The sequence below is a fragment of the Drechmeria coniospora genome, chromosome 03, assembly GCF_001625195.1.
Source record: "Drechmeria coniospora strain ARSEF 6962 chromosome 03, whole genome shotgun sequence".
Taxonomy (NCBI): domain Eukaryota; kingdom Fungi; phylum Ascomycota; class Sordariomycetes; order Hypocreales; family Ophiocordycipitaceae; genus Drechmeria; species Drechmeria coniospora.
In genome coordinates this window covers 991,829-1,009,658 of record NC_054391.1, presented here as the reverse complement: position 1 = coordinate 1,009,658, position 17,830 = coordinate 991,829, and the positions used below count along the sequence as shown (strand labels likewise).

Below are 17,830 nucleotides of genomic sequence, written 5' to 3'. Positions count from 1 at the left end.
TGATTGCTGAACGGCCCGAATCTGGGAGACGGAGGGCAATGACACGGGAATGATGGGCCAGGCATGTTATGACTTTTTCTCTATTCCCATTTTCAGTACTCTCCCTTTCTGCTCATAGAATGAATCATGTTCATTTGGATTTCTTCTCTCCCCTCACACGCTATGCATGAAGCGATTGGGGTCAGATGGACAACACGATGAGCGAGAGACGAGGCACCGTCATTTGCAGAGGAGCCCTCCGGTACGCGTCTGTCCCCCTTGGTGCCGATGCTGCGCACGCCGTCGAATGCAGAAGGAGTCGGCGACGGAAGCGAGGACACGGCAGCATGTATCATTGTCTTATTCCTGTTTCTTCGTCGCCATCTCTGGAGTCAGCTGTTGGCTGAGCCAGCTGCGTGGGTGACGAGCTGCGTCCCCCTCCCCCAACACTTTTTTTTGTAGTTTTTGTTTCGAGTTTTGCTTTCCTGCGAGAATGGGTATTAATATAGTGACCGTCATCCTTTGCGTCGTGGTGACTGTCATCCTTTGCATCATAGCGACTGTCATCATTTGCATCAAAGTAACAGTCATCCTTTACATCGTAGTGACTATCATCCTTTGCATCGTAGTGACTGTCATCATTTGCATCAAAGTAACAGTCATCCTTTGCATCGTAGTGACTATCATCCTTTGCATCATAGCGACTGTCATCCTTTGCTTTCACCCTTTACACCTTGTGACTGTGCGTTCGGTACCCGGACAGTGCGTGACACCAAGTGCGAGCAAGAATGGGCACAATCCAAAAGTTGGCTTCCGACGGACGCAATGCTACGAGGAATTGGTTTCAGATTCCGTGATAGGCCTCATTAACGACGAATCCATAACGTAATCGTTTCAACTCCTTCTTCTTGAGTTGTTTGCTTCCCAAGTATATTCAGCCCTGCTTGGTGGCTGATGGCAGACTATATTTACCACGGGTACAAGTGCATGATTCAGATTATCGGAGTGAAAAGTTGATATATTATGACCCAGGAACGAACCGTCATTTTAGGGTACAATGAGAAATATTCAGTATGTTGTGCAAGATCAGGCGTGTAACAGATGCCGACTATGCCAGGCCAAGAAACTTCAACGCTTTGCGAGAATTAGGTCCATGGGAAATACGCTTTCTCAGGAACATTGGCATCAGCCTGCGCTCGTCAATGTCGCAGTCGCTGTCGTCGATGTGATCAAACGCCACGACTTCTTCCGCCTCCGTATCCTCATATGATGCGGCATTATCCATCCGACTTGCGTCGCCCTCGCTTGACGTAAACGTTACCACCGTATCCGAGGCCGAATCGGGACGTGCCGTTGGCGAGGTAAGCGCCAAAGTTTTTGGCGAGACTGAGACCTCTCGCTCGAAAGTAGAAACGGAAGAACAGCTTCCTTCTCTCACCTTACGAGCAGTCGGCCTGGGAAACGTGGATGGCGTCGGCCGAGGCGGCCGCTCTGGAGTGTTTGGACCCGAACACTCCTCCGAATCCGAAATGTCGGCAGGGAAATTCCAGACGGTGGACACGAAATTCGCAATGTCCTTGTCAGAAGCGGCCGAGGTGAGAAGGAAGTTCGCCTCCGAGACGGAAACGTCGGGCGGCGACCTCGGCGACGGCGACGACCGCGTGTTCGGACTCGACTCGGGCTTGCTGCCGATGGAGGCGCCTCGGATGTGGGTGAAAGGCGCGTGGTCTTTGCTGCCGGAATCAACTATTTGCGCCACCTTCATCAGGTCGACGCCGACGAGTTTCTGCAAGGCCAGCATCGTTGCCAGGTGCTCAGGGGGGTACTGCAGCAGCAAGTATCGGACCTCGGAGTGCAGAACCAGGTACGTTTCCAGGTGAGGCACGATCAGGGTCGCGAGCAGGTACGAGTTGGTGAAAGGATTGTCCGATGTCTGGTTTGCAAGAGGCTGGGCCGTGAAGGCTTGCATCGCATTGGCCAGGAGATAGCTGATCACCATGGTGGTTAGCAACGGTGCCGAGTCGAGGCTGGACCTAGCTGCGCGCGAGAATCGAGCGAAACGTACCGAAAGTCAAGCCGATCTGCTCTGCCGAGATGGCTCGACTTGCTCCCAAGCTTCTCCAACTGACCTGTGATGGCATCCGAATACTCCTTCTTGACCCCAACCTGAGATCCTATGGCAAGAATTTGGCTCATGTCCCCATGCACCACTTTCTGGAGGTTGCCGCGGCCCGTTGTACGGAAGATGGGCTTCCACAGCGCGTCCAGCTCGGGGAGGAGAGAAAAGTGGAATTGGTGATAACCGTCGGTATCGGGAGGGAAATAGTTGCCGAGGATAGATCGAAGAGAGTTCTGAACCGCGACCGCCGTTTGGTCGGGTGCGATGGCGAACTCGTGAACCAGCTGTTCGCTCTCCGTCGTTACGACGGAGGATGGCGGCGTCCGGAGCGGTGTTGGCGACCTCACAATGGTCACCTTCAGCGCGACGTGCGACGGCCTCCTGGTCTGCGATCGAGGCTCCGCGTAAGCAAAAGAATCGTCGTCGCCGTCGTTGGGCGATGGGGTCAACGCAGCCGCGTCTCCTTCCGACGCCGCATTCGAGCACATGCCTCTCCGCGTCGCCCGAGAATTTGGCGTCCCGGAAGGCTTGTGCCAGCCTTCCGAGACTGATGCTGGCGGTGAGGGTGAAATCAGGGGGTAGCGGCCATCCTTGATTGAGTTGATGGCCGACTCGAGGACGCCGTCGGGGGTACCTTCCTTCAAATAGACCACCAGGTCTTCGGTACAGGCGAAAACGGGTTGAAATGGAGGCTTCTGCGTCGAATGCTCGTTGGCATCCGTGCCGCGGTCGACGTACGTCGGGCGATGTTCCGCGGCGCTCTCCGTCTCTCGCGACGGCATCGCATTGTTGGCAAGTGACAGTCTCGAGTTGATCATGACGGTCCGAGGCTGCTCTATGCTGCTGAGGCGGCTCCGACTGGCGTCCCTGGCGTCGGTGACGAGCATCAACGACTGGGGCCGACGCGATTTCCGAGCTTCCGATTCCCCAAGCCAAGACGCGGACGGCGTGCAGAGGTCTCTAAATTTGGGGCTCGCGGGAAAGAGTCTGTCGAGCGACTTGACCCTCGCCAGTGACCTCGGACGGACCGAAGGCCGCATGTCGAGGAGGGAGGCTTCTCCGTAGACGACATTGTCGATGGTGTGAATGCTGAAGACGTCGGACATGGGCGACAAGTCGTCGACCTCGTCGCAGGCCGGGACCGGCTCGGGGCTGTACGCCACCCCGACGCAGGTGGGTGAGCATGGGGGCGAGTCGGAGGCGGCAGAAGGAAGCCGGGTGCTCTTCTGCCATGGCGACTCGTCCAGGCCCATGATGGGAGGGCTTGCGGCCGAGGGAGAAACGGCGTCCTCGCACTGGCTTTCCCTTCGGGCACCAAATACGAGGAAGGGTGCGGCGTCGCCAAACTCATCCGAGTACCCGTACAAGGGTAGGCTAGAACTGCGCTGACGAGTGCAAGCCAATATGTCAAAGTCGCCGGCGGGTTGCAGGTTTGCCGTCTGGCGGTCGAGAGCGTCGGCGGCTCTCATGGCCCTCGTGATGGGATCGTCGAAATCACCGCTTCGGGGGCGCTCGTTCGACACGGGTCCAGCCGAGTTCCTGCCGATGCTGTGCCCAGGACCGCGACGCAGGCCTGCCAGCCCGTCCCTGACGAGATGATCAAAGATGGCAGCAGCCTCGGCCTTGGCACCAAACGTCTCGTACTTCATGATGGCTTTGATACAGAGAGCTTGGGCGCTGGGAGCACCGCCATTCATGAAGACGAGACGTTTGTTGGTCGGCGTGGAGCCTTGCAAGAAGGCGCGGGCGGCCTCGTTGCGTGCGGTGAAGGCATCCTGCACCTGCCGAACATGTTCTCGAGCGTCAAAGTCCCGGTCCGGATAGTCGACGGGGAGATAGCACTGAACGCTCGGAAGGATGAGAAGCAGAGGAGAGGTTGGGAGCAGCCTGAGCTGGGTCGAGACGGTCTCGGGACGACCTTCGAAAGCAACGATGCCACCGAGCAGACCGCTGGCATGGCGTGCCATGGCTGCCAGGCCGTGATGCCGAGAGGAAGAGGAGCGCCGGGGATGGCGAAGGCAGCGGCGGCGAGGAGAAGAAGAGGGAACGAGCTGGACTCGGGCCAACAAGCAAGGTGGAATGTGAGCAGCAGGCGACGTCGGCTATCTCATGGTTGGGGGCAGCGATTCACCGTCATGTCCAAGTGACGGCGTGTACAAGTATTCGTCGGAGGATGGGGATCAGAGCCAGGAGAGCGATATACGACAGGCAATTCCCATCCGAGGTAGCTCGATGCCTAGGAGCGATGCGAGCAATCGAGACTGGCGTGAAAGCAAGCGATGGGTACGTCGACGGAGAATCAAGGCGGTTTGCGAGATGAGATGGCAAGGAAAGTAGTCTGGGCTCGAGCAGAGAATCGTAAAAGCTGATGCGTATGGTCAAAGGGAAGCCGTCGAGAGTAGACCCTGAACCAGCGGGAGAGGCAGAAGGCAGGAGACAGGAGGGGGAGGGGGGGGGAGAAGAGAGGGGAGAGGGGAGAGAGGGGGGGGGGTTGGCCAACGAAATAATAGACGGCGATGGGAAGGTTCTCTCGTCACCAAGGCGAGGAAGAGGAGGATGGCTCCAGCCTGCCAGGTACTGATGGAGGGTAGGGAGGTACTGAGGTAGGTAAGTAGGTACTTGGGGAGGTACTGAGGTAGGTAGGTAGGTAGGTAGGTACAAGGAAGATACCGAGTAGGCAGCGTACAAGGTAGATGGGTAGGTGTAATACAAGGTTGGATAGATAGGTAGGTAGGTAGGTGTACAAGGTAGGTAGGTAGGTGTACAAGGTAGGTAGGGAGGTGTACAAGGTAGGTAGGGAGGTGTACAAGGTAAGTAGGTAGGTGTACACGGTAGGTAGGCACAAGGTAGGTAGGCACAAGGTCGGCAAGTACCAGGAGCCTCGACAATCACGTTGGTACGTACTGGTATTCGGGGTTGGAGGACGGGCTCCCCCGTGCGTGCACTCTGTGAGCAGGCACTCCGTACTCGTCCTCGAACTCGTCCTCGAACTCGTCCTCGAACTCGTTCTCGATATTCGCCAAAGGGGCGAGGCGGTTTCCCCGTACCGATGCTGAAATGGCCGCCGAACCGAACAAGAGTACAAGGGCAGCTACGTCAGCAGCTGGGTGCCAGAACTCGTCCCCTGCGTGGCATGGTGGTCGAAAGAAGCTGACACGAAAAGGATGGCCACACGAAAAGGATGGCCGAGAAAAGGATGACGGTGCGACTTGGTCGGCACGGGGAGGGGGCGTGTTCGCCGTGGCCGATGCACAACAGACGGTGCCAACAACGCGAGGCCGACGACAGCCGTATGCGTCGTCGTGGACGGGTGACGAGGTGACGGGGTGACAGGATGACAGGTGGGCAGGGGTCTCTTGGGAGGCGAGCGTGCAGGCAGGCGGCGTCACAAAGGGCCTGACGAGGAAGCACACGCTGGCGCTGATGTCGGTGAGGTCGCCTCTCTGGCGTCGTCCAATCTCGGTACGGGACGCCGACGCACACGTACGGGCTGGAAATGACGGGCCATGCTTTTCCCACGGACGAGCAGCCACCGAGGTCGATGGCGCGGTGCGATCAATGCCTACTTGCTTGTTGTCGGCGGCAAGACGGGCGTGGGAAAAGCGAGTTGGATCGCGGCTCGCAGGCAAGTAGGTAAGTAGGAGGTGCCTAGCATAGTACTAGGTACCTACTAGGAGGCACAGGACTCGCACGCGACGGTTCAACTGACATACTAGTACCAGGTACTAGGTAGGTTCAGCACGAGCTGTCACGGCGGCGGCGTGCGTCCTAGCCTGTATCGTAATTACGGCGCAAGCAAGTACCTGCATTTCCCGATGAGGACGTCTGGTGGGCTGGCGGCAGGTGTCAGAGTGCTCGTCTCGGTCCCAGAGCTCGTCTCCGTACCGGTCCCAGAATGCACATGCATGTACGTGCCGGGCACCGTGCAGGTGGTCGTGCAGGCAAGTAGGCGTGCAATTGTACATGGAGGTGCATGCATTCGTTTGGCTGGTTGGACGCCGCAGGGACGGAAGAAACAATGATGGACATGAAGCACGGCATATCAAGATGACAGGCGGCTGGCGTTGGCTTGGGGTGTGGCCGCCAGCACCATGTGGGGCAGGCTAGGGCGGGAATTTGGACAAGCTCAGACAATGGCGCAGGTCCCTCCAGGCGTGCTGGGTCCTGTATGGAGTACCTGCTTGCGTAGGTACCTACTGTAGTAAGTAAGTACAGCACCTACGGTAAGTACCTATGTAATTACTAGCAATAGTACCGAGTGCGAGTAATTACTACTTCCTGCGCAGCACTCTGCAAGTCGTACAAAGGCAGTCATACTCATGTGCAGCACTTGTACTCCGTAGGTACGCGAATGGTAATAATTCATAATAATGGGTGCTTGCCATTGTAGATGGACTCGAACGGCTCATGGGGCCCCAGCATGTGCACGGAGCTCGGACGGGCCTGGGGGGAGTACAGCTGGTCTTGCATCGTCCCTCTGCCATGATGAGCCATCGCCTGTGGGTGTACTTGTGCAGTAACGTAAGTACCTAGTACAGTAGGTGCAATACAGTAATTACCGCACGGTAACGGAGTTGGCACCTACATGCTTGTACTGCACAAGTACTACTGTTAGTAGGTGACGGCGCATCGCAGTGTTACCCGGTTACGGCCAGGGCCTGGCTGTGCCACCTGCGACCCATTGTGCCACGGAGCATCACCGTCGCCTTGGTAGGGATGAGCGACGAAGCTCCGAGTGCGGCGTACCTGTTCACGTATTCGTGTCGCCCACACGCCTCGGAAACGGTGCAGGGTCCTGCAGCTTGCCGGGCCCTCGACCGGAGTCGCTTGTCCATTTCCATGCCAACCGTCGATCCGATGGGCCGCTTCGTCAACTCGGACCAGTTGTTGCTGGTGGACGTTGCGTCCGCTCGAAACCACCAGCGTAAATCATTATCAGTATTACCGCATGCTGTGCCGGAGGTACGGAGTAACAATGTGCCGCTTGTTGTGTCGGGTGTACTGTGCTTACTTACGTGTGCTGGACTGGCACAAAGCCTACGCACAATTGTTGGTTCTAGGAAGGGCCAGTGCGGAGGTACAAGCACCTCATGTAAGTATGTAGTAGTGGTACTGCCACGGTGATGGATGGCCAATGCGTAGTACAGTGGGGGGGGGGGGGCCAAAAGTATTTGCCTACCTTCAGGTACCATTTTCAATTACATTAGATTCGACTAGGAACGTGGTACCTAAGGGTAGCCAAATACTTTCTGCCAAATGCTGTACAAGGCTCTCAAGTCACGCGTCAAAGCCACAGCCATCTGTGGCGGTCGACGACTGAATCAACGGGCAGCTACGTAGTACCTGTGCCTGCCCTGGCCCTCAACATCCGCCATCCCACCTTGACCGCCCATCCTCATCATCACATCACCCAACCCCAACCACCAAACCACCCATCATCAAGATCACCATCCATCACGCGGCGCCGCCAATCAACTCGGCCGCCAATCTCACCCGGCAGGTCCAGCACGGCAACGCGGAGAGTGAGTCTCCGGAACGGGGAGCGGCCGTCTCCGTCCCCTCATGGAAACTGCCAACACACGTCGTCGGCCTCGCCAGCCGGACGCGAGACGCTGACCGACTGCATGGAGTGGCTCGGATAGGTATGGACGAGAGCACGACGCATCTCGTACTTGCACTTACGTATGGAAAGGTTGCCGCCTGCTTGGTGCCGATGGAGATTGGGCGAGCCGTTTGCCCATGTCGACGCCGCCGCGGCAGCCGGGGGCAATCCTTGCCTCCCTCCCTGCCGGTGTCGATGCTCGGCCTCGGCTTGAATGGGAGCTCGAATCCCAACGAGCAAGTACGAGATGGGCAGCACAGTCCATGTACTTGCATGCACAGTAGGTGCACATGATCGGCAGACATTGCCTGCTGCATGCATCCCATGGGCAGTGCACTCAAGGTTCACCTGCTGTGCTGGTAGCCCGCTCCTGCTTCGATCCGAGCGGGTGGCTTGCTGCCCCCATGAAGCCCGACAGGCATTGCTTTTCCTTCTTGGCGTCGGATTGATGGTCACAAAGGTCGCGGGCCACGCAGATCCGGCGCCACTTCATTCAACCGTCTGCATGGGATGGAATCATCATCACTCGCACGAGCCTCGACAAGTGCATCACGCGCGAGTGCCTGGCCACATGCCTTGGCGCGAATGTGCACTCGTCCAAGTCGGCAAAGCAAGTTTCTCGACCTTTTCTGCGAAGCGGCCTGCGTGAGCACCGACCATGGCAACAGATGGTGCTCGAGATGCCGCACAAGATACGCCAGACTTTACTTTATTTCCTCGCTTGATCGGTCCGCCAGTGGCGTCTGTCAACAGAACGGGCTCTGCGTCACCTTGCCTCGTGCTTCACACAACCCCCCATTGACTGCATGGGCCTGCCTGCCTGCTGGCTCCTATGGATGCTGCTTCAACACCGTTGTCTCAGTGTGCAGGTCCTGGGTACTTGCTATGGCAGCCCCTCTCTGCACATCAACGTGTACAGTACGTGTACAAGTCTACAAGTGCAGGCCACAAGCACTCCAGCAGAATCGTACGCAGGTGCCGGCATCATGATGTCATTTCCACCGCCATGGCGATGAATGCATGCCACCAACCGCAGCCCTTGCCCCTTGGTACGGCGCCGTCAACGAGGAAGCGCAGGCGAAAACAAGCTTACCCCGGACGAATTGGATTGCAGACTAATTACAGAGTACGGTACGAGCGTTTCGCAGCCCCAGTACGAGCACGGCGGCCAACACCTTGAGGAGTGCACAACGACATGCCGTAATGTTCCCGCAATCGTCGTATCGGCAATCTGGATGGGATGGTCCGGAGCTCGCCAATCAATGGCGAAATGCAATCAAGTATTTCCGTAAACACCAGCGCGGCACAGAAAATGTGCGAGTGGTAGGATGTGTCAACCTAAACACCCAAAGGTGGAAAATGTGCGAGTGGTAGGATGCGTCAACCTACACACCCAAAGGTGGAAAATGCCATGTCCAGGCACTGGTACTGTGCGAATGCACTCCTCGGCTGACTGCCATGAGCACCATGGTGCCAGAAATGCGCACTAGCCCGCCAGCCAGAGGTACGTCGCGAATCAACTTGGCATCACATCACGCACGTCAACAAAAGCATGCTCGTGCCTACATGCGTACATGGTCCTCGTGGCGCCTCGTACCGATGTCATTTCGCCCTCGTTTGTGGCATCTTCGTCCCTGCTCACTCGATACGATGGACAAACGGCTTCAGCACCAACGGACATGAAGCTCGCATGACAGTTCGACCTTTGTATTCATTTTTTCCCCTGGACCAGTACTTTTCGGTCGTACATGAACACGCGTGTGGCCCTCCTGGCCGTCATTCGCCTTTCCATGTCCGGAGTATTCCGTACTTTGTAAGCCAACGCCAACATCCATGGCCCATGCCAGCATGGCTTATACGCTGACACCCGAGACATGTTTCGAGTTGATGCGGCCTAGCCCGAGCTTGTTTACCTGTGCGCTCGACTGAAACAAGGTACGCCGTGTTATTGGTTGTGGAAGTGACATGGCTGCCTTTGTGAAACCTCTGAGCTTCCCATTGTCAAGCCCGGACGGTAGGCGGGTAGCTCCACCGTTGGCCAGCATCACGTCTTGCGCTCCTGCGGGCGCCTTCTGCTCTGCGCCACGGAGACGAGGCCGTGTCGACCGTCGGGTGCGTTGGGCGCCTTGTCGTGTTTGCGTGTGTGCTTGCACTCGCGTCGAGTGCGTCTAGTCATCCATGAGCTCGGCCAGCTCGGCCTCCTCCTCGGCCGTCAGCAGTTTGTCGCCCCCTCCCGCCGGCGTCTCCGTCGTGGGCATCGGTGGCTCGTGAATCTTGCGGACCACGTCGTCCAGCTCGGCCTTGTCGAGCGGCCACGTCCGGATTGTTCGGTCGATGCTGACGCTGCAAAACTTGTCGGGCAACCCCTGAGCGTTCCGCAGCATCACGAGTTCGGTGACCTCCTCAAAGTGCCCCTCGAGCTGGCAGTACAGCTTCCCCGTGACCCTGTCCCATACCTTGACATGCTCGTCTCGCCCTGCCGTTATGACCCAGTGGTCCGTCACCAGCACGGCGCGGACAAAGTCGCCATGTGCGAAGACGTCATCGGCGACAAAGTTGCGCGATCGCGCGAGGCACTTGGCCGTGCCGTCGGCGCTGGCTGTCCATAGATCGGTCTCGTCCCCGTCGACGTCGAAGACGAGCTTGTAGACGCTCGTGTCGTGCTCTTCGATCGTCGGCCGCTCCACGCCGGGCCTGTCGTGGAACGAGTCGGGAAGCTGCTGACAGCCGTCGAGCGTGATCTGCCATCGCCGAATGTGCGGGTCGCTGCTTGCGCTGAAGACGACGACGGCATCCGCCGCCGTGGCCACGGGATCGACGGCGAGAAACTGCACGGCGAGCATCGTCGTCGTGGGGTCCTGCACGGTATGCATGCAGCGACCGGTCTCGACATCCCACACGAGGATCTTCTTGTCGGCGCCGCCGCTTATCAGAATCTCCTTTCCGGCCAGGCGAGTGCAGACGACGGCCTTGACAAAGTCGGAATGCCCTCGATACGCGAGCCCAGGCTTCGTCGACTCAATGTCCCACGACCAGACGACCTTGTCCCACGAGCCTGCGAAGATGGTCTTGCCCTCTCTTCCCCCCAGGGCGAGGCACGTCGCCGGCGCTTCAGGCCCCCGGTACGTGGCAATGCGCTTGGCCAGCTACTGCCGTCAGAGACGCATGGCACTTTCCTGGGCTGCTGAACAATTCCACCTACTGGGAGAGATATTCGGTAAACGAAGCCCATCGCTCCGGCAGTGAAGATGGACTCGGGACACGTCGGATCGGCGACGGCGGCGAGGATCTTGGTTGGCACCGTGATTGGGTTGCCATGCTTGTTGCCGGACTTGGCTGCCTTTCTCCGCCTCTCCGCCTCGGACTGACTGATGGCCTGTCGTCGGTCACTGTACTCTCCTAGACGCGTCGACGGTGGTCTTCCTTACTTGGTCGCAAAATAACGACCGCTGTTGCTCGACTCCATCACGGCAGGATGAAGCTGCGAGCAGACTCGGGCAGCCGACACAACGGAAACCGGTATAATGATATGCCTTGCCTCGGAATCGGTCTTTTGCCGATGTCAGTCGGAGAGAGAAGCAAGGAAAAAAGCTCCAGCGAGCTGGGCAGATGAGCAGTAGGGGGTATCTTGGCAGAGAAATGGATGATGAAGTTGTCACGACGAAACGACGACGATGGTGAGTTGGGCTCGATCCGAATGAATTCAGGACCAAGGCCTCACTTTCCTCAACCCACGGCTTAGTCATGTGAGTCATACTGTACTTGCTTACGTAAGTACTGACCTACCTGCCTCTTGCTCCCAGCAAAGGGACGCGAGCTTGGCCCAACATGATACTTGTTGTAGATGGAACTGGTACAAAGGGTTTTCAAGGTAGTTTGAATAAAGTACTGCATGCTAGGCTGAAGAGCCCTTTGATCATTAATTATAATTTGATCATTAATTATGATGATTCTGGAGAGTGATGATTCTGGAGAGGGGTTGTAGCGACTGTCCATGTCGTCGTGGGCACCATTAGTCAGTCGTCTGATAGGCAAGTACTTGCATTTGGATGGTTGGACGATTCACACTCAATGTACCGAGTACGGAGCACAGAGTACAGCACAAGTACTTGTACTTGCCCTTGCCCGCGGCGTGTACTTGCAAGTGTATTACGGTGCAGCATACATGCATGTACACCCAAGTACTCGTACTTGTACGTGTACTTGTAGGACGGAAAGTGGACAACACCAGTGATGGACCGTCACGCGTACCACTTTAACTACGGCGCAGCACGCGCCGAGACGCGTCTCCCGCAAGCAACCACTAACGTTGCGTTGGCCAAAGTGCAAGCCTGTGTTCCGCAGGCCAGTGACCAGCACCCAACAACGTCGAAGCCATTCTCCCGTCCTTTTGCCTCATCCATCTGGCGCCCATCGAGCGCTGCCGATAGACGATGAGCTCGACCGGTGCGCCTCGACCTCGGCCGCGGCCGGCGCACACGCAAGGAACGACGCGCTGCGCCTACACGTCGGACGGTACTCGCCTCGTCACCATCGGCTCGAACAACACGATTCGCCTGTACAGGACGGGCTACGATGGCGAGCCGACCAACATTGACGATTGCCAAGAGCAAAACGTCGCCATCGCCTCGGGCGATGAGTTCTTCGTCGTCGGTTCCGAGGACGGCACCGTCAGCCTCTACTCCTTCGCCACGGCCAACTTTGACCGCTTCCTGCTGCGGGCATCGGTCCCCATCCGAGACGTTGCCCTCTCCGCCGACGGCAAATGGTGTGCCGTCGCCAGCGATGAGCTGTCGGTCAAGATTGTCAACACGACGGACATAACCCGGATCAGGCACCTGCGGGAGCACAACCGAGCGGCGAGGCACGTCAGCTTCGACCCCAAGGGGACGACGGCGGCCGTCTCGTGCACGGACGGCATCGTCTACGTGTACTCGCTGAGCGCCGAGGAGCCCGAGATGATCCGCAGGATCGACGGCATCATCGGCGCCGTCGAGGGCGAGTCGGAGGTGACGACAAAGGCCGTCTGGCACCCGGACGGCAGGGCCTTTGCCGTGGCGACGCCGACCAAGGACATTCAAGTCGTGTCCAAGAACGACTGGGAGAAGCAGCGACGGTTCGCCGACGGACACTTGGCCGACATCACCGCCATGGCCTGGTCGCCCAACGGTGCCCTGCTCGCCTCGGCTTCCAAGGACGGCAAGGTTCTCGTGTGGGAGACCAAGACGCAGAGCGTCGTGCAAAAGTTGGACCACGCCAACGTCCTCGACCTCGCCTGGCACCCGACCGGCAACATGCTCTCCTTTACGACGTCGGATGGCGAGGTGTACATTTACCCCGACTTTTTGTCGGACCAGTTTTCGCCCATGCTCAAGATGGCGAGGCAGCCGGCGCCGTTTATCCACGATCCGCTGTCGGACATTTCGGGCAACCGCGGGCAGGGCGTCAAGGAGACGGAGGTGCCCTCTCGTCGGCGACGGGAATCCCTCGGGAGCCTGGGTTCGTTCCTCGAAGGCGGAGGGTACGGCGACGAGGACGACTTTGTCGTCGACGACGACGGCGCCGGCTACGTCAACGGGGCCAAGCGAGGCCGCGACGACGACGACGACGGCTTGTTCGGGGAGCACGCGAGCAAGCGGATGCACCTCGCCAAGGCGCAGCTGCACGAGCCCTTCCAGCCCGGGTCGACGCCGTGGCGAGGCAACAGAAAGTATCTCTGCCTCAACCTCATCGGGCTCGTCTGGACCGTCGACCAGGACGCGCACCACACCGTCACCGTCGAGTTTTACGACCACGGCTTCCAGCGAGACTTTCACTTCACCGACACCTTCCTCTACGACAAGGCCTGCCTCAACGAACGGGGCACGCTGTTCTCGTCGCCGCCCCGGGACGGCGGCGCGGCGTGCCTGTTCTACCGACCGCACGAGTGCTGGACGCAGCGAGCCGACTGGCGGATACGGCTCCCCGGGGGCGAGGCGGTGACGGCCATGTCGCTGAGCGAGTCGTTTGTGACGGTGACGACGAGCGCCAACTACGTGCGCGTCTACAGCCTCTTTGGCGTGCCGTGCCGCGTGTACCGTCCCAAGAGCACGCCGACGGTGACGTGCGCGAGCTGGAGGGACTACGTGCTGACCATGGGCAACGGTCCGGTCGACGGCCACGGACGGGCACGCCTGCTGTACACGATCGAGAACGTCAAGCGGGACGAGATTTGCCAAAACGAAGACACGGTCGCGCTGCCCGAAGGCGCTTCGCTGAAGGGTGTCTTTTGGTCCGACGTTGGGGTAGGTATCTCGGCCCATGCATTGCCTTTTTCTCTCCTCCTTGTCCTTTTCTCTCCGCCTCCTTGTCCTTTTCTCTCTCCCTCTCCTTTCCTCCTTTTCCCTCGGAAGAACAGCTACCGATGCGTCGTCACACAGGATCCGTGCATATACGACTCGACGGGCACGCTGCTCACCCTTGTCCATTGGCGTCGGCCGTCAGGCGCGTCGTGGGTGCCGCTGCTGGACACGAAGCTCCTGGCCCGGCTCGCGTCGGGGCGAAAGAGCGAATCGTACTTTCCCATCGCCGTGGCCGGTGGCAAGTTTCACTGCATCATCCTCAAAGGCGGCGACCAGTACCCCTATTTTCCTCGTCCGCTGCTGTCCGAGTTTGACCTTGCCGTCCCGCTGACCGCGCCGCCCAAGGAAAGGAAGGGCAAGGGCAAGGGCAAGGGCAGCAACGGCGAGGCCGACGACGATGCCATGTCCGGCGACGACGACGACGACGACGACGACGACGACGACGACGACGATGGGGATGCGGAGACGGCGAAGCTCGAGCAGGAGTTTGTTTTGAAGGGGGTGCAGACGGCACAGCTGCGCGACCTCGTCGACGCCACGTCGGGCAACCACAGTCAGCGCTCGCTCCTCTCGCGGCTCGAGCTCGAGATGGACAAGACGCTGCTGCAGATGCTCGCCGTCGAGTGCCGTCAGGGCGACGACCGAGGCATGCGGGCCCTCGAGGTCGTCGAGCTGATGCGCGACCGCACAGGCCGCATGATGGAGGCGGCGGGCAAGGTGGCCGAGAGGTACGGCCGCACCGTGCTGGGAGAGAAGATTCGCGAGGTTGGCGAGAGGCGGGTGAGCGGGATGGAGGGCGACGAGGGCGATGATGGATTTTAGAGGCCGTCGGGCGAATTGGTTGCGAGACGAGCTGGAGGCACGACAAAGGTCGGCTAGGTTAGGCGGCGAACAGCGATGCCCTCTGACGGCGACGATTCGTGGCACAGCCGCTGCTGCGGCATACGAGCACGCAGTTGCTGCGGCATGCGGCATGTATGTACGGAGTAGGGAGGACGGAGTAATTAATACTGCACTTGCACTCTGGAGGCGTAGATGCCAATGGGTTTCTGCTGGGTAATACCGAGTAGTGCCTATGGTGGTGATGATCAGTGCCTTAGTGTAGTGGTGATGATCGGTGCCTACCTAGTACCTTGGTGTAGTGGTGATAATCAGTGCCTATGGTGTAGTGGTGATTATCAGTGCCTGAGTATAGTGTAGTGGTGATTATCAGTGCCGTAGTATGGTGTAGTGGTGCTTATCAGTGCCTATGGTGTACTTGGTGGTGATTATCAGTGCCTATAGTGTAGCGGTGATCAGCAGCGCCTACAGTGTAGTGGTGATCATCAGTGCCTATAGTGTAGTGGCGATCATCAGTGCCTACCTGGGTGAAGTGGTGATCAGCAGTGCCTATAGTGTAGTGGTGATTATCAGTGCCTATGATGTAGTGGTGATTATCAGTGCCTGAGTATGATAATCAGTGCCTATGGTGTAGTGGTGATGAGCAGTGCCTACTATAGTGTAGTGGTGATGAGCGGTGCCTATAGTGTAGTGGTGATGAGCAGTGCCTACAGTGTAGAGGTGATTATCAATGCCTACTAGGTACCTAGTATGGTGTAGTGGTGATTGTCAGTGCCTAGAGTGTGGTGGTAATTATTAATGCCTACTAGGTACGTACTAGGTAGTATGGTGTAGTGGTGATTATCAGTGCCTATGGTGTAGTGGTGATTGTCAGTGCCTAGAGTGTGGTGGTAATTATTAATGCCTACTAGGTACGTACTAGGTAGTATGGTGTAGTGGTGATTATCAGTGCCTATGGTGTAGTGGTGATGATTAGTGCCTATAGTGTAGTGGTGATTATCAATGCCTACCTACTAGGTAGTATGGTGTAGTGGTGATCATCAGTGCCTATATTGTAGCGGTCATCATCAGTGCCTACATTGTAGTGGTCATCATCAGTGCCTGCACGCGCTCTGGAGCACAGCCACTACAGTACTTGGCACCCTGTAATACTACAAGAGCCTGGAAGGCGATGGCACTCTGTGCTGTTTTACTACCTACTGAGTACAGTGCAAGGGGCTACACCCCGTAACAAGCAATACTGTAGTACCTAACAAGGACTGTAAGTACGGAGCAGTACTTGCTGCAAGCAGGTGCCTACCTAGTAGTAATTACGGAGTAATACCTAGTATTGTTTTGCTCAGGGTTCACCTGGATCGGACGGTACGAGACCATAGTTTGTAGCACATATACAGCAGGCGGCCTGGCAAAACGCACTGTGCCATTTGGCACCTACTGTACGGAGTACTCGGTAAATATTCAATGTGGCCCAGGTGCCGACAAGGCCCATCAGCAGCTCAGCTTACAGTACTGTAGGTATTACGGCTTGACAAAAAAAATACCCAGAAACTGGAAAGCAGCTGTAGGGTAGCAAAAGAGCAAGTCTACAGTATGTAGCTCTCAGGAAACGGTAATAATTACACCTCAAGCATCTATTGGAATCAATCCATTATTTCCATGTCTTTGCATATCGCATGTACGTTGCACTCATAATTAAACCATGATGGAAAAAGAATGATGGCGCTATTTATTGTATGTGTTTGTATCGCATATAGCACCTACCAAGTCCACATTGACTGTGGCGCCCATTTTTTGTGGCTGGTTTGGTGCAACAGTTTGCTAATAGGGTGTCTTGGATGACATAATTTTTTGTACTTGCATTTCACAAAGTTGGGTACAATTGCATGTCATAAAGTTGGATACAAGTAAAAATGCATGAAAGCAGTACAGAGTACTCCGTAATATTAGAATATTTGGTAAAAGGTACAAAGGCTAGCCTAGTATATCGACAAAATCCCACCCATGTTCTCATACTTTTGCCTACTTACAACAGTAATAATATTCCTTGTCCAGCACTTTGTCGCCTACGAGGTGCCCATGGCGTGGATGCATGTGCGTGGCCGTCCAGCGCAGTAGGCGTTGCGTTGTGTCACTTCCGGCACAGACCGCCATCCGGCCGACGGCAGTGATGATATCTTGCATCCTTGGACGGCCCAGAAAATGAGGCCCAAGTGGCCGGTGCCGCCCCCCAATCACTCGTACAAAATCACCCCACGCAGCGCAGGCGGACGGACTCGAGATGCGGCGTCTCGCATGCTCGTGGTATTCTTGCCGCCGAGGACTCCTGGGACGACGGGTGGAGTGCCGCGTAGGAGGTGCCGAGGTGAGCTCGCGATGGCCCCTTTTTCCTGCGGCGACGGGGCATGTTTCGGGTTTGTCAAGGAAATCCATCGTGGGCGTTGGCATCGCTTGGCGGCGGCGAGGCTGCGGCACGCCAAAATGTCCTTAATAACCCCTATATCGGGCTGGAGAAGCAAAAAACGGGATGCCAATTTTGGCCACCGTGTTCGATGCTGTGCCATGCACAGGTATGGAGAGGAAGTAATAAGACGGTAGAGCTACAGTATACTGTAGTCGTACTAACAAAAACACCACGGGGGTGAGCGGCCGCGCTGCTAACAAAGCAACGACAGGCGAGGGCGGTTGGATCCCAAGTGCGTACCGTCCTCACCAACGCAGCGCTACGCACGATAGTACAGTGATGATGGACGAATCCTCGCGCTCGCCGACGCTCGGCACGCATGTGCTCGTCATGCACAGCACGAGGTGCAGAGGACAGGTGCTAGAACCGATGCCTTTGGTAGGCAGTCAAGCGGCAAGTAAATACGGAGCAAGCACAAGGAAATACAGAGTAAAAGCAAATACAGAGCACTTGCAAGCAAATACAGAGTACAAGCGAAAACAGAGTAC

General features: G+C 57.3%; 4 protein-coding genes across 4 annotated transcripts; 1 reads left to right on the top strand and 3 right to left on the bottom strand.

The window, feature by feature from the left end:
• Positions 1–1,087: 1,087 nt before the first annotated feature.
• On the bottom strand, positions 1,088–4,065 carry DCS_06142 (gastric mucin-like protein; the record flags this gene model as incomplete). The annotated part of the gene is made up of 2 exons (XM_040803433.1): positions 1,088–1,967; positions 2,045–4,065. The coding sequence occupies 2 exons, from the start codon at positions 4,063–4,065 to the stop codon at positions 1,088–1,090; spliced, it is 2,901 nt and encodes a 966-aa protein (XP_040653537.1).
• A 921-nt stretch (positions 4,066–4,986) lies between these two features.
• Positions 4,987–6,077, bottom strand: DCS_06141 (uncharacterized protein; the record flags this gene model as incomplete). The annotated part of the gene is made up of 2 exons (XM_040803432.1): positions 4,987–5,746; positions 5,902–6,077. The coding sequence occupies 2 exons, from the start codon at positions 6,075–6,077 to the stop codon at positions 4,987–4,989; spliced, it is 936 nt and encodes a 311-aa protein (XP_040653536.1).
• A 3,791-nt stretch (positions 6,078–9,868) lies between these two features.
• Positions 9,869–11,166, bottom strand: DCS_06140 (uncharacterized protein; the record flags this gene model as incomplete). Its single annotated transcript, XM_040803431.1, has 3 exons — positions 9,869–10,846; positions 10,903–11,068; positions 11,129–11,166. 3 exons carry the CDS (start codon positions 11,164–11,166, stop codon positions 9,869–9,871), a joined length of 1,182 nt encoding a protein of 393 aa, XP_040653535.1.
• Positions 11,167–12,133: 967 nt separating this feature from the next.
• Positions 12,134–14,863, top strand: DCS_06139 (uncharacterized protein; the record flags this gene model as incomplete). Its single annotated transcript, XM_040803430.1, has 2 exons — positions 12,134–13,984; positions 14,120–14,863. 2 exons carry the CDS (start codon positions 12,134–12,136, stop codon positions 14,861–14,863), a joined length of 2,595 nt encoding a protein of 864 aa, XP_040653534.1.
• Positions 14,864–17,830: the final 2,967 nt, after the last annotated feature.